The following is a 15,482-nucleotide window of genomic DNA, read 5'->3' as shown; positions in this document are numbered from 1 at the left end:
GGCTGCCCCATCCCTGGAGGTGTTCAAGGCCAGGTTGGGTGGGACTTGGAGCAACCTGATCCAGTGGGAGGTGTCCCTGCCCATGGCAGGGGTTTGGAACTGGGTGGGCTTTAATGTCTTTTCCAACCCAAACCCTTCCATGATTCTACAAACAGTAATCCAAGCTATATCTCATTTTTCATATCGTCTTGATTTGTGGCATTTGACTGCAAGGAGCAATTCGTTAAATTATCCTAATGATGCCATAACGGAGGTTATTAAAGGGAATAACACCCCACAAACGATGCCTTAAGTGAATTTAATATCCCTGGAACGCATTTGGAAGTGGAGATTTCAGTTGAATTTTGAAATAAATCTGGTTGCTTCATGAAAGAGTTAATACCCAGTTGTGGGGCCGAGATTGATAGTCAGAGGAAATAGGAGGTACCTGGAAAGAACTCCTGATTCCTAATACTGCAGCAGTTGCCTTGCTCTTGGCTTCCCTCCCCTCTGCTTTGTTATTTTTAACCAGGCTCCCTAATCTTCCCTTTTGCCTCTAACCACCTCCCAATTTCCTGTTCGCTTCTTCCCTCTGTTTTTTGTCCAAAATTTGCGCTTGTTTTTCCCTTTTCTCCGCAGCGAGTGAGTGGATTGCAGGGAAGGGAGTTAAGATGAATGCCACAGCTGTTTTTACAGTGTCCATTATCTTCTGTGTTTCGTGCCTTTTTGCTGCTCTCGGTGTAAGTTGTTTATGGGAGGAGGGTTTATTTGTAGGATTATTGGAACAGGAGTTTGCATTTCAAGCTGTTAAATGTACTTGTTGGGTATTCAGTAATTAAAGATGCTCTGATTTTAGCTCTGTGAAACTTCTGGGCTCTTAACTCTTTGAACCAGGTGCTTTCTCCAAGGTGCGCTGAAGACTCTTCCTTGGACATCGTTGGGAGAGGGATATATTCCTTATTTAAATTCATTTGTGGGATGTATGATTTTTTGATGCCCTCAACAACGCAGTTAATAGAAAGTATTTGCTTTTCTTTTGCAGATTGCATTCTCCCAGCACAGCAACTTTATGGACCTGGTACAGTTCTTTGTGACATTTTTCAGGTACTTTTTATTTAAGACAAGTAAATATTTCTTCTTTAGGCATGTGTGGGACTTGTTAATCAGTTGAGTGTTTAATGGTTTGTTGTTTTGGGGGTTTTATTTAAACACCCTGCTTATATCACGGCCTAGAAAATGGAAATCTCGACCATGTTTCTAAAGTATTTCATTAAGAAATAGGTTAAGAAAATTGTCTGCCCATCTTTGCAAATGCATTTTGTCCTGTGCATGCAGGGAAAGGGAGTTTTGGGGTGGGAGAGGCTTTTGGAGAAGGAGAAGTTGTTTCTAAACTGGTGTAGAATACATTTTCTGAGTTGCCGCATCATACAAATCATGTAAGATGAAAAGAAATTGCAGATATTCGCACTTTGTCAAACACAAGTGATAAATTAAGTACGGGATTTTGCAAAGACTTAAGCATGGACTCATTTCAAACTCTTAAGGTAGCACCTTTTGGTTTTAATCTGAACTCTGAAAACTTCTCAGCTTAAATGCAAACATACATTTCAACACAAGTGAAGCCAAATAACCTTCGGACCCATCTCCCCCTCTACTCTGCCCTTGTGAGACCCCCACCTGCAGTCCTGTGTCCAGTTCTGGAATCCCCAGCACAAGAAGGAGATGGAGCTGTTGGAATGGGTCCAGAGGAGGCCACAGAGATGATCACCTCTGCTATGAGGACAGGCTGAGAGAGTTCGAGTCTTTGAGCCTGGAGAAGAGAAGGCTCCAGGGAGACCTTAGAGCGGCCTTCCAATGCCTGAGGAAAAGCTGGGGAGGGACTTTTTCCAAGGGCCTGGAGTGATAGAATGAGGGGGAATGGCTTTAGATCGGAAGGGGGAAGATTTAGATTAGACTTTAGGAAGAAATTCTTCACGGTGAGGGTTGTGAGGTACTGGAACAGGTTGCTCAGAGAAGTGGTGACCGCCCCATCCCTGGAGGTGTTGAAGGCCAGGTTAGATGGACCTTTGAGCAACCTGATCCAGTGGGAGGTGTCCCTTCCCATGGCAGCCGGGTTGGAACTGGATGGGCTTAAGGTTCCCTTCCAACCCAAACCATTCTGTGATTCTATGGACTGCTTGGTAAAGTCATTTCTTACTGTGAAATGAACTGTTGGTTCCCTAGGAGTCAGAACCAACAGAAGTCATTTCAGTGCTTAGAGTTCAGTAGTGGACAGGTACAGTTGGTCTGGATGATCTCAAAGGTCTTTTCCAACCTAAGGACTCTATGGTTCTGTATGTTAAGAAAAACTTCTTCACTGAGAGGGTTATCAAGGACTGGAACAGGCAGCTGAGGGAGATGGTTAAGAGATGGGTATACAAAGTGCTTAGGGATATGGTTTAGTACCGGACAGGTATGGTTGGATTTGATCATCTCAAAAGTCTTTTCTAACCTAGGGATTCTATGATTCTCTGATTCTAATACCTGCTTCCTCTTCTATCCCCCAAAAAGTAAAGCCTGAACAATCAGGTTAAACATCTCCCAAAGCGTTGCAGTCCATCTCTTTACCCTTAAAATCGAATACATTGGCATCTATTTTAGGAGCTGTTAGTACTCCACAAATACAAACCAATACTGGGTCAATGAGGAAAACTTCCTCTGGAGCGATATACATGGAGCAAAGATTCGTACACATCTTACAACCTATTTTAGAGTCGACAATGTGGTGCCCATTGTAAAATGAGCGGTGGGGATAATACCTTGCTTTAAATTCCATGCCAAGTTTAATTAAAGCAAGCAGCTCCAGATGGGTCCTTCAGGCAAGTGGTTTATATCAGTGTAAGTACGTGGCTTTTACGGAGTGAAGTGTGCTTTAATGCCGTCCCAGGTGAACAGCAGGTTTGAACCACCACCTTGCTTCCATTGATACGGAGTAAGCGTGTACTCCTGGATCAAACTTAAGTACTTGTTCTGCTCAATCCATCGCGGTCAAGGTCTTCTCTAACAATCTTTGTGCCAGGGTACTTATAAGGAGGACAAATGGAGAAGCAGTTGGTTCCTTAGTTACTTTTTAACGCCATCTCCACTTTACAAACGATGCATTGGTTCTTTAAAGACCCAGATCCGCCTGTGTATGAGAGTTTGAAACTCTTCATGAGTGAATTCAGTAATGGGACCTGTGCTATTTAATATTTTCATTGATGACAGCAAGATCAGGGGCACCCTCAGCAAGTTTGGAGATGATACCAAGCTGAGTGGTGCAGTTGTCACACCAGAAGGATGGGATGTCATCCAGAGGGACCTGGACAAGCTGGAGAAGTGGGGCCGTGTGAGCCTCATGAGCGAGTTATCCAAACGGGAGTGGATGCAGGAATCATAACCCTAATTTCCAGAAGCAACGGAGCTGGTGTGACTTTTAAACCCTATTTATAGTAGGCAAAAAGGCAGCAGACTCACCCGTAAGTGCATCAACTGCCTTTTAAACCAATTGTGGTACGCAGCTTTACACACGTAGCATCACCCCTTAGCTGCAGCAACACTAGATAGACTCCATTTTTAAGTTGGATAGAGGCACCAACAAATGTCCTCTGCAATTCCCACCACGAGACCATGGGACCAGTGCTGTTTAATATCTTCGTCAATGATACTGGCAGTGAGATTGAGTGCACCCTCAGCGAGTTTGCAAATGACACCAAGCTGAGTGGTGCAGTTGCCCCACCGTAAGGACAGGATGTCATCCAGAGGGACCTGGACAGGCTGGAGAAGTGGGGCTGTGAGAACCTCATGAGGTTCAACACAGCCAAGGGCAAGGTTCTACACCTGGGTCGGGGCAATCTGCAGTTTCAGTCCAGGCTGAGGAGATTGACTTCTGGTGCTGGGGGATGAGAAGCTTGACATGAGATGGCAGTGTGCGCTCACAGCCCAGAAACCAACCATGTCCTGGGTTGCATCCAAAGCAGCGTGACCAGCAGGGATGGAGGGGATTCTGCCCCTCTACTCCTCTCTCATGAGACCCTACCTGAGTGCTGGCATTCAGTTCTGGAGTCCTCAGCATACGAAGGATATGGACCTTTGGCCACAAAGGTGATAATGAGGGCTGGAGCACCTCTGCTCTGAGGCCAGGCTGGGAGAGTTGGGGTTGTTGAGTCTGGAGAAGAGAAGGCTCCAGGGAGACCTTAGAGCAGCTTCCAGTATTTGAAGGGGTTCCAGGAAATTTGAGGAGGGACTCTTGATGAGAGAGTGCAGGAATAGGACAAGGTGGAATGATTTTAAGCTGAAAGAGGGGAAATTGAGATGAGATCTTAGGAAGAAATGTTTTACTATGAGGGTGGTGAGACCTGACCTGGGCTGCCCAGTCCCTGGAGATGTTTAAGGCCAGGCTGGCTGAGGCTTTGAGCAACCTGATCCAGTGGAAGGTGTCCTTTCCTGTGTCAGGGGAGTTGAACTGGATGGGCTATAAGTTCCTTTCTAACCCAAAGCATATCCATATTCAAAGGTCTCTTCATTTTGCGGTTCTGCAGGAAGTTTTGGAAATATTCCTGTGCTGGTGATATTGTAGCACGTTTCCACCTTGTTGAAGCTGCTTCCTCCACTTTCTAACTTCATCCTATACGTGTTCTTCTGCCATGCTTCTGGGGGAAACTGCCGTGCCTTTAGCTGCATGGAGAACCATATGGGGAAATGGGAAACGGATTTCAGTTGTTGAGTTCATTGCTTTCATTTGTGATTATTTACATCATTATTTGGGTCCCTCCAGTGGACACTGGAGCTCAAGGTAGATTGCCAAACTCTACCACTGTGGACTTGATGGAGTATCACCAGCACTGACAGGACTGACTCTTTGAGACACACAACATTATGGAGAAGCCAAGAACCTGGCTGTGCGTTCAAACAGCATCCGGCAGTGCAGGGCAGGAAAAAACACAACCGCTGGGTTTGATTTCCTTTTCATTTCAGAGCTTGGATACAGTGGGTGAGGAAGGGTGTACCTTACATTTAGAGGTGCTGTTTGGCTCTTGGAAGTCCTCGTGGAGTCAATGTTCAGCATGAAGTCAGGTGTGGGGCTGTTTGTTACCATTATTTGATTTTACAACGCGTTAGCATTTCATTTGAAGCGAAGAAAATGTGAGTGGATAAAGGTTGGGTAGAAGGAACAGTGAAGCGATGGGGTCATTAATATTGCACTCTAATTGGAGCCGCAGGAGAAATGATGTCCTAACCATTGTTAACCTTTGCAAAGCTAAATTTGTTGCAAGCAGTTTAAGATGAAAGAGGGGAGATTGAGATTAGAGATGAGAAACAAATTGTTTCCTGTGAGGGTGGTGAGGTGGCGGCCCAGACAATTGTGGTTGCCCCATCCCTGGAGGTGTTGAAGGCCAGGTTGGCTGAGGCTTTGAGCAACCTGATCCAATGGGAGATTGGAACTGGCAGGCGGGTTGGAACGGGATGAGCTCTAAGATCCCTGCTGACCCAAACCATTCCATAATAGAGTAATTCTTAATTATTTATTAATTATTTAAGAGCAAGAGCCACGGTCATAGAATCATAGAATCATAGAATCATAGAATCATAGAATAGTTTGGGTTGGAAGGGACTTTAAAGATCATCTAGTTCCAAACCCCCCCTGCCGTGGGATGGGACACCTCCCACTGGATCAGGCTGCCCAAGGCCCCATCCAACCTGGCCTTAAAGACCTCCAGAGGTGGGGCAGCCGCAGCTTCCTTGAGCAACTTGTTCCGGTGTCTCACCACTCTCATGCTGAAGAAATTCTTCCTGATGTCCAGTCTAAATCTGCCCTTCTCCAGTTCATACCCGTTGCCTCTGGTCCTATCACCACAAGCCTTTATGAATAGTTCCTCCCCTGCTTTCTTGTAGCCCCTTTCAGGTACTGGAAGGTCACTATGAGATCTCCTCGAAGCCTTCTTTTCTCCAGGCTGAACAAGCCCAACTCTCTCAGCCTGTCCTCGTATGGGAAGGTGCTCCAGTCCTCTGATCATCTTTGTAGCCTCCTCTGGACCCATTCCAACAGCTCCATCTCCTTCTTATGTTAAGGATTCCAGAACTGGACTCAGGACTCCACATTAGGTCTCACAAGAAGAGGTCATCTCCCCGCAACACGTGCATTAACCGTTAGCTGATGAGCCTTCAGCACTCTTTATAACACAGAGTATTCCCACCTTGCCACACAAATGTAAACTTACACACCCTATCTCCTTTTATTCTGTCCTCTATGCTCTTCTCCACTGAGAGGACCTTCTCTCCACTGAAAGGACCTTCTCTCCACTCCAGGTATCCTTAAAACTCTTCAAACCAGGAGGCTTTCATTTTGAACTGCCTGAAAACTTCATCGGCACTGCAATACGGTGCATTCTCACAAGGAGAGAAGAAAATCCATCTGGCATATTAAGGCCCAATTATTACACTCTCCTACAGTGTTTATCAACATCAGAGTTGCTACTAAAACGGGGCAGTTTTAAATGCCAAAATATACGGCTACTTCAACTCTAATACGCTTTAACACATAGAGGTCACTTAATGATTTCAGAAAGCACCGCGATGATTACTAGAAACGCATCCCAAATTATTTTGATGAATTGGAAGGAATTTAAGTGCAATTTAAAAGTAAATTTTAATATGCTGGAGAGTTATAGGACACATTTTTAAGATGCGTTAACCTTCAAAATAATGGGAGCAAATACAAGAGGTGCAGCCCAGAAGGCCAACCTGGTCCCGGGCTGCATCCAAAGCAGTGTGGCCAGCAGAGCGAGGGAGGGGATTCTCCCCCTCTACTCCACTCTTGTGAGACCCAACTGGAGTCCTGGGTCCAGTTCTGGAATCTCCAAGATAAGAAGGAGATGGAACTGTTGAAACAGGTCCAGAAGAGGCCACAAAGATGATGTGAGGGCTGGAGCACCTGTGCTATGAGGCCAGGCTGAGTGTTAGGCTTGTTCAGCCTGGAGAACAGAAGGCTTTGGGGAGACCTTAGAGCAGTTTCCAGTACTGAAAGGGCAAAGCTGGGGAGGGGCTTCTTGCAAGGGCCTGGAGTGATAAGACGAGGGGGAATGGCATTAAATAAAGGGGAAGATTTAGATTAGACATTAGGAAGAAATTCTTGATGCTGAGGATGGTGAGCCTGGGGCTCAGGTTGTCAAAGGAAGCGGTGGCTGCCCCATCCCTAGAGGTGTTGAAGGCCAGATTGGTTGAAGCTTTGTGCAATCTGGTCCAGTGGGAGGTGTCCCTGCCCATCACAGGGTGTTGGAACTGGATGATCTTTAAGGTCCCTTCCAACCCAAACTGTTCTGTGATTCTGTGATACCTGCCTCTTGCAGAACTGCTGGGATGTTTCAAGCCCAAGGATATTTCCATCCGCTTGACCTTCCTTTCAGAAGATGGAGGAGGACAAACAATACGAAAGTGTTGTTTGAGATGGAGGAAGGTGTAGAGAGAAGACTTGAATGAATAATGAGTATTGGTGATGAAGGGACACTCTTGGTAGGCTATTATTTTTGGAGGAGGAAGGAACAGAAGGAGAAGGTGAAGTAAGTCCTGCAGCAAAGGTTTATTTTTACGGCCATTTGGAAATGGGTGGATATTCACAACTGGCAGGGCGAGTGCTGAGGCTGTTCAGGAGAAAGCAGGGTAGAGCATAGCATTCAACTAGGACTCTGCCAACCGTAGGCTTTCACTCCCAAATCATTCTCCAACAGCTCTCATTCCAAACAAATGTTTCTTTCCACTGCTTCCAGAATTTATGTAATTGCTTTCCATGAGGAGGTATGGAAAAAAAGCTTCTTTAAAGCTACTGATGTGAAGACAGGTCTTTTTAACATATTTCAGGATGGTTTAAGCTGAGTAAACCCAGCAAATCTTGACTGCGCGCTCTCTTCAAGGTTCTTCCAGCAGGTGATGGACTGCAGCCCAGCACCAGGCGCTGCCTTTTATTCCTCGTGGAGTGTTGCTAAAGGAAGGAAGTGCAAGGGGAGGAATATCTTTCCTTAGTGGTTTTATAGCTTTTGTGGGTGTTTGCTGCCTCCTTGTGACGGCACAAAGGCATGTGGTGCTGTTCCTCTGAAATACAAGTTGAACGTTGTAGAAAGAGTTTTTGTTACTCTTGAATAGGTAACTCCTTTCCATGCTTTCTTCAGAAAGTCTTGGCTCTGGTACCAAAAGTGAAGCAGGAAAGAAACCTGTGAAAGGCCGTGGCACATACAGTCTTGTGGAACATTGCATTTTGGAAAGGGGACTTAATATAGAATCATAGAATGGTTTGAGTTGGAAGGAACTTTAATGATCATCCAGTTCCAACCCTTCTGCCGTGGGCAGGGACGCCTCACACTGAACTAGACTGCTCAAGGCCTCATCCAACCTGGCCTAGAGCACCTCCAGGGATGGGGCAGCCACATGCCAATGCTGCATCATCCTCGTTGTGAAGAATTTCCTCCTTATGTCGAGTCTAAATCTGCCCCTCTGCAATTTAAAGCTATTCCCCCTCGTCCTCTCACCACAGGCCTTTGTGAACAGTCCCCCCCCAGCTTTCTTGTAGCCCCTTCAGGTACTGGAAGTCATTATAAGGTCTCCTTGGAGCCTTCTCTTCTCCATGCTGAACAACCCCAACTCTCTCAGCCTGGAGAAAGACAAGGTGCTCCAGCCCTCTGATCATCTTTGTAGCCTCCTCTGGACCTGTTCCAACAGTTCCATGTCCTTCTTAGGTTGAGGATTCCAGAACTGGACACGGGAGTCTAGATGAGGTCTTGCAGGAGCAAAGCAAAGTGGCAGAATCCCCACCCTCACCCTGCTGGCAACGCTGCTTTTGATGCCGCCCAGGACATGGTTGGTCTCCTGGGCTGCGAGCACTCATTGCCGCCTCATGTCGAGCTCCTCATCAATCAGAATATAAGGATAAAAGCAGTCCTCTTAGTTATCCACTCTAGCTTTCTTCTCCAACGGAGTAAATGAATATGTAGGGAGGCATCTTGTTCAAATCAACTCAAAATAAGAAGTCCACATCTGACATTTGCAACTCGCTGAGGTCTTAAAAAGGAGCCCTCCTGACAGGAGTCCAGCATGGTTTCTTAAAAAGAGAAGTCTCCGGGGAGACCTTCTAGCAGACTTCCAGTACTAAAAGAGGCTCCAGGAAAGCTGAGGAGGAGCTTTTGATCAAGGAGCGCAGGGATAGGATGAGGGGGAATGGTTTTAAGCTGAAAGAGAGGAGGTTGAGATGACATCTTAGGCAGAAATGTTTTCCTGTGAGGGTGGGGAGGCCCTGGCCCAGGTTGCCCAAGGGAGTAGCGGCTGAGCCATCCCTGGAGGTGTTCAAGCCCAGGTTGGATGAGGCTTTGAGCAACCTGATCCAGTGGGAGGTGTCCCTGACCATGACAGGGGGTTGGAACTGTATGATCTTCAAGATTCCTTCCAACCCAAACCATTCTATGATTCTATGAATAAATGTGGTGGCATTAACGCTGGGGGGGGGCTAACAGGAGTCCCAAGACAAATGCGGCACCCAAAAATGTTGCAAATCCATCGTTCCCCTGTGCCTGTTCACGTGTGGCATAAGTGAAAATCCGTCTAGTCCAAACATGACCTTGTCCAGGAGTGAAATGCCATTTCCAGGTGGTACAGATACTCTGCTCTCACACTTAGTCCAGCAGGAGGGAGCTTTGGGAGAGGAAGGGAAAGCCGAAAGTATGAAATCCTCTGTCATCAATACTGCCTGCTGGCGTCTTTACCAAAAGAGCAATTAAAGATTTAATGTATGCGCTTTAGTAGCTAATAGGGGCACAGTGGTTTTTACTGCAAAAGTCAGTAGTAATCCCATACCTCTCAAAAAGGAAAATAAAATAGCCATTAAAATTGCTTGTCTAAACTGTTTGTGTTTGCGGAAAAATGGCCAGGCTTTTACCGCGCAGTAATGTCAGGTTTTAATATTTAGGGCAAATGTGGGCGAAGTGATTTGGAATACACACTTCTTGAAATGAAAAAGGCCAAACAAATCTCTCTGTGATCCTCCTTAATTTTAGAAGGAAATAGGCATTGTAGGAGTCTTTAAAAGCCGTGCAGATGGTTTAATGCTGAAGTCACCCGAGTGCCAGGGTTTTAATACAATATGTGATAGTAAAGCCTGTTTCTGCACTTACCTGCATTAGGTTCGTCCATAGATCATAGAATCATAGAGTAGTTTGGGTTGGAAGGGACCTTAAAGATCATCCAGTTCCAAACCCCCCTGCCATGGGCAGGGACACCTCCCACTGGATCAGGCTGCCCAAGGCCCCATCCAACCTGGCCTTCAACACCTCCAGGGATGGGGCAGCCACAACTTCTCTGGGCAACCTGGGCCAGAACCTCAGGACAGAATCACAGAATCACAAGGTTGGAAAGGACCCATTGGATCATCGAGTCCAACCATTCCTAACACTCCCTAAACCATGTCCCTCAGCACTTCATCCACCCGTTCCTTAAACACCTCCAGGGAAGGCGACTCGACCCCCTCCCTGGGCAGCTGTTCCAGTGCCCGATGACTCTTACTGTGAAGAATTTTTTTCTGATATCCAACCTGAACCTCCCCTGACGGAGCTTCAGGCCATTCCCCCTTGTCCTGTCCTCTGTCACTTGGGAGAAGAGCCCAGCTCCCTCCTCTCCACAACCTCCTTTCAGGCAGTTTTAGAGAGTAATAAGGTCTCCCCTCAGCCTCCTCTTCTCCAGGCTAAACAACCCCAGCTCTCTCAGCCGCTCCTCGTCAGACTTGTTCTCCAGCCCCTCACCAGCTTCGTTGCTCTTCTCTGGACACGCTCCAGAGCCTCAACATCCTTCTTGTGGTGAGGGGCCCAGAACTGAACATGGTACTCAAGGTGCGGTCTCACCAGTGCCGAGTAGAGAGGGAGAATCACCTCCCTGGACCTGCTGGTGACCCCATTTCTGATACAAGCCAAGATGCCATTGGCCTTCTTGGCCACCTGGGCACACTGCTGGCTCATGTTCAGATACACTACCTAAGGTAGATACACTACCTAAGCTTGTAAAATAAGATCACCTTGCCCAATGGCTGCCCTTCGAATATTCGGTGTTTGATCACACACAGTTTTCATAATTTATACGCTATGGATAGTGATAAATAATCAGGAGGGAACTCTCCTCCTTTTGCATCTCAGGGAATGATTCCTGCTGTCTGCCCTTTGGTTAATGATGAATATTTCCACATCTTTGCACAACTCTCTGCTAAACACTTTGGTGTTGTAGAGTTGGGCTTCCCATTGTTGAAGTGGTGCTTGAAGGACAAACTGTGCAGTTGCGTGTAGCTCTCACGCGGAAAATGGCACATTGTGAAGAAATGGAACATAAGGGAACTGGTGGGATGAGCTTGCATCTGTCATCATTCAAGGCTGGGTTGGATGGTGTCTTGAGCAGCCTGGTCCAGTGGGAGTTGTCCCTGCCCATGGCAAGGGGATAGAAACTGTATGATCTTTAAGGTCCCTTCCAACCCACACCATTCTATGATTCTATGGTTCTTTGATCATAAACTGTGACTTTTTGGTCAGCAGTGAAACTGTTGCTTCATGTCCAAGTAGAAGTCATTTTCTGGGTCAGGATAATCCCAAACGCAATTACAGGCTGGGCGGAGAATGTATTGAGAGCAGCCATGAGGAGAAGGACTTGGAGGTGTTTGTGGATGAGAAGCTGAACAGCTATGTGCGCTTGCAACCCAGGAAGCCAAGCGTATCCTGGACTGCATCAAGGATAGTGTGACCATCAGGGCAAGGGAGTGGATTCTCCTCCTTTATTCTGCTCTCATGAGACCTCACCTGGAGTTCTGCTTTCAGTTCTGGAGTCTTCAGCACGGGAAGGACATGAATCTGTTGCAGTGAGTCCAGAGGAGGCCACATAGATGATCCAAAGGCTGGAGAACCTTGCATATGATGACAGGCTGAGAGAGTTGCAGTTGTTCAGCCTGGAGAAGGGAAGGCTGTGAGGAGACCTTAGGGCAGCTCCAGTGCTGAAAGGGGCTCCAGGAGACCTGGGGAGGGGCTCTTGATGATGGAGTGCAGGGATAGGACGAGGGGGAATGGTTTTAAGCTGAAAGAGAGGAGATTGAGATGAGGTTGCCCAGGGGAGTACTGCTGAGCCTTCACTGAAGGTGTTCAAGGCCAGGTTGGAGCTTTGAACAACTTGATCCAGTGGGAGGTGTCCCTGCCTACGGCAGAGTTGTTGGAATTGAATGATCTTCAAGATTCCTTCCAACCCAAACCATTCTACGCTTCTGTGAATGAGTGTGGTGGCATTAACGCTGTGGAGCCCCAAGAGGAGTCCCGAGACAAACGCAGCACCCAAAAACATTGCGCTGGTCCAGTGGGAGGTGTTCCCTGCCCATGGCAGGGGGTTGCAACTGGATGGGCTTTGAGGTCCCTTCCAGGCAAAACCACTCTGTGATCACTGGCATTGTGGGCTTTTGTACCAGTAGGTTGGGGGAGCACAGTGGAAACCACAGCATTATTTGGAAAGAGGAAGCTTTAGGATCTGGATGGAGTTTTGGAGCTGTCTTTGTTTACAAAGGCAGGGAATATTCATCTTTCTCCCACCGTAGCCTTTCCTGCATGGTTGTGGGTCCCCACTGGGAGCCCCCGCAGTGGCAGGAGCCGAGTTGTACCCGGAGGAAGAGAGAAGGGTCAACTGTTCACCCTTCCACAGGAATCCCTGCTCAAGCATACAGAGCACAGCAGTCGGCGTAGATAGTGCACTTTAGGAAATAAATCATCTATCCTATTAATCTTCCTTTAAGCACTCTTTAAATCCACAGTAGCGTTGGGGGAAGAAGGTGTGGAGATATTCTCTTGCACCCATCAGCGCGGCACTTTGAGAAGAGAGGTGTTCAGATACACAAAAGGCAAAATTTTCATCTTAGAAAGCTTGCGTACCTTGAAGTTGCTCATTAAGTATTCAGCATGATAAGATCGTAACTGTCAATAAAGTCGGCTTTTATTATTATTATGATACCAGCTTTTTGTTAAATCGACTTCTTTGCATTTTCCCTCGAAGTTGATAAATCTCTTCATCCTTTTCTCCTCTTTAGGTTGAAGAAAAGCAAATTAGATTTGGGGAAATCAAGGAATGCCTGTAGTTGTGCAGCAGCCAGTTCAAAAGAATCCAGATACAATACCTATCTTTAATTTTTATGATTTGGAAAAGAAAAAATAATCAATTATCTCTGCTTCTTTCAAGGCTTCTCTTGGTTATCCTCTTGCTTTAGATTTCACCAGGGTTGAAAGAGTTGGGGTTGTTCAGCCTGGAGAAGAGAAGGCTCCAGAGAGACCATAGAGCAGCTTCCAGTACCTGAAGGGGCTCCAGAAAAGCTGAGGAGGGGCTCTTGGTCACGGAGTACAGGGACAGGATGAGGGAAAACAGCTTTAGGCTTAAAGAAAGGAGATTTGGATGAGATCTTAGGCAGAAATGTTTTCCTGTGAGGGTGCGAGGCCCTGGCCCAGGTTGCGAAGTTGTGGCTGTCCCATCCCTGGAGGTGTTCAAGGCCAGGTTGGATGGGGCTTTGAGGACCCTGATCCATTGGGCGGTGTCCCTGCCCATGGCAGGGAGTTGGAGCTGGATGGGTTTTAAGATCTCTTCCAACCCAAACCATTCTTTGCTTCCATGATTCTATGCAAGACATTCAACAACTCTCTTTTCCAATCCGGTTCGGTCTTTCAGCCTTACTGATTTCCTGGTGAAAGTTGGTGGATGCCATACCAGGAGGTCAAATCGGTAACTTTAAAACAACAGTTGTCTCTGAAAACACACGTGTGTCATTCCTCACCATGTCCTGAGCACTGACCTGGGCAAAACACTGTCATTAAAGTACCTCGAAGTATTATATGAACTTTTCATCTAGTTTTTTTTGCTTTTCAGCTGCTGTTACATTATCAACATTGGCAATAAGTTGTTTTTTTCTTTCTTTTCCAGTTGTTTCCTGTCTTTGCTCCTGGTGGCAGCTGTGGTTTGGAAGATCAAACAGAGTTGCTGGGCATCGCGACGAAGAGAGGTTGAAATGGCAAAATTGAATGCTCTTTCTTAAATGTCTTTTTTATAGTCGTTCTCTCTTGTATTTATTCTCATATGCATGGCATTAACCTTCAGTTAAGGATAAGCTCCACTAATCTATAAATGCTTCTGTTTGAGGGTTTATAATAGTGTATTTTCGATTACATTTTCAGTGACAAATGATGCTATTTTCGTATCCTGATGCTGCAGTTTCTGTGAAGCACAAGAAAACAGGGCTGAATGTCCTGAGTTCTCAGAACTCGGGTTCCAGACAGCAGAAATACAAACCCAGTGCAAACGAGGCGATTCTTTACATCTCTTTTGAAAGAGGAGGTTTCTGCGCTGAGATTCTGAACCACATTAGCTCTGGCTTTAATCTGCTAAAAGAAAGGCTAATCCCCACTTTCAAATTAAAAGCTTATCTAAATGTTTCGGGGTTGGGGTTTTTGTCTTTGGGGATTTTTATTTTTTTTCCCTTGGAACATAGTAGCATTAGAGAAAGGCGGGAGAAGCCACCCACGAGTTGGAAAGCTATACTGTTCTACTTAAAAGCAATTCCTAGTGCTAGAGCTTTCCCCATCACCGACCCATAGACCATAGCAGCTTCCCAGCTTTTCCTTGTTTGCAGCAGGTGAACAAATCATGGAATCATTAGGTTGGAAAAGACCTTTGAGATCATCAAGTCCAACCATACCTGTCCACTACTAAATCATATCCCGAAGCGTTTCATCTGCACAGCTTTTAAACACCTCCAGGGATGGGGACTCCACCGCCTCCCTGAGCAGCCTCTGCCAGTGTTTGGTAGCCCTTTCAGTGAAGAAATGTTTCTTAATGTCTCATCTAATCTTCCCCTGATGCAGTTTAAGGCCATTTGCTCTTGTCCCATCACCTGTCACTTGGGAGACGAGACCAACACCTGCGTCTCTGCAACCTCCTTTTAGGCAGTTGTAGAGAGTGATAAGGTCTCCCCTCCGCCTCCTCTTCTCCTAAACAACCCAAAGTCCCTCAGCCGCTCTTCCTAAGACTTGTTCTCCAGCCCCTTCATCAGCTTTGTTGCTCTTCTCTGGACGTGCTCCAGCCCCTCAATGTCTTTCTTATCGTGAGGGGCCCAAAACTGAACACAAGATTCGGGGTGCGGCCTCACCAGTGCTGAGTACAAGGGCAGAATGATGCTTTACACCCCCAAAATGTGGTTCCTCCTTGCTTATCCCTCATTAATTTGGTGGCTTTTCCCCGCAACCCTTTTTCCCTGCTTCTCAATTTCATGTTACACCTTTAACGCTCAGGTGACCGAGATAGGATGGCCAATGTGTTGTCACTCAGTAGTGTACAGATTGTGTCCTTATTTCTAATTTTTAGTCATAAATGCAGAAATTTATAGTAAAGCTGTGTGGAGAATCCAGTTCTGTGTGCCACAAAGCTGATGATCACACGTTCCTGGG

General features: G+C 46.5%; 1 protein-coding gene across 1 annotated transcript in view; it reads left to right on the top strand.

The window, feature by feature from the left end:
- Nucleotides 1–15,482, top strand: part of ATRN (attractin) — a 208,728-nt gene that overhangs the window by 152,344 nt on the left and 40,902 nt on the right. Inside the window, exons 25-26 of the mRNA XM_054064661.1 lie at nt 1,022–1,083; nt 13,963–14,041. Coding sequence (XP_053920636.1) covers nt 1,022–1,083; nt 13,963–14,041 — 141 coding nt within the window. The remainder of the gene's footprint in view (nt 1–1,021; nt 1,084–13,962; nt 14,042–15,482) is intronic.

Source organism: Cuculus canorus, chromosome 4, assembly GCF_017976375.1.
Source record: "Cuculus canorus isolate bCucCan1 chromosome 4, bCucCan1.pri, whole genome shotgun sequence".
NCBI lineage: Eukaryota > Metazoa > Chordata > Aves > Cuculiformes > Cuculidae > Cuculus > Cuculus canorus.
This window is presented reverse-complemented; position numbering and strand designations above follow the sequence as displayed.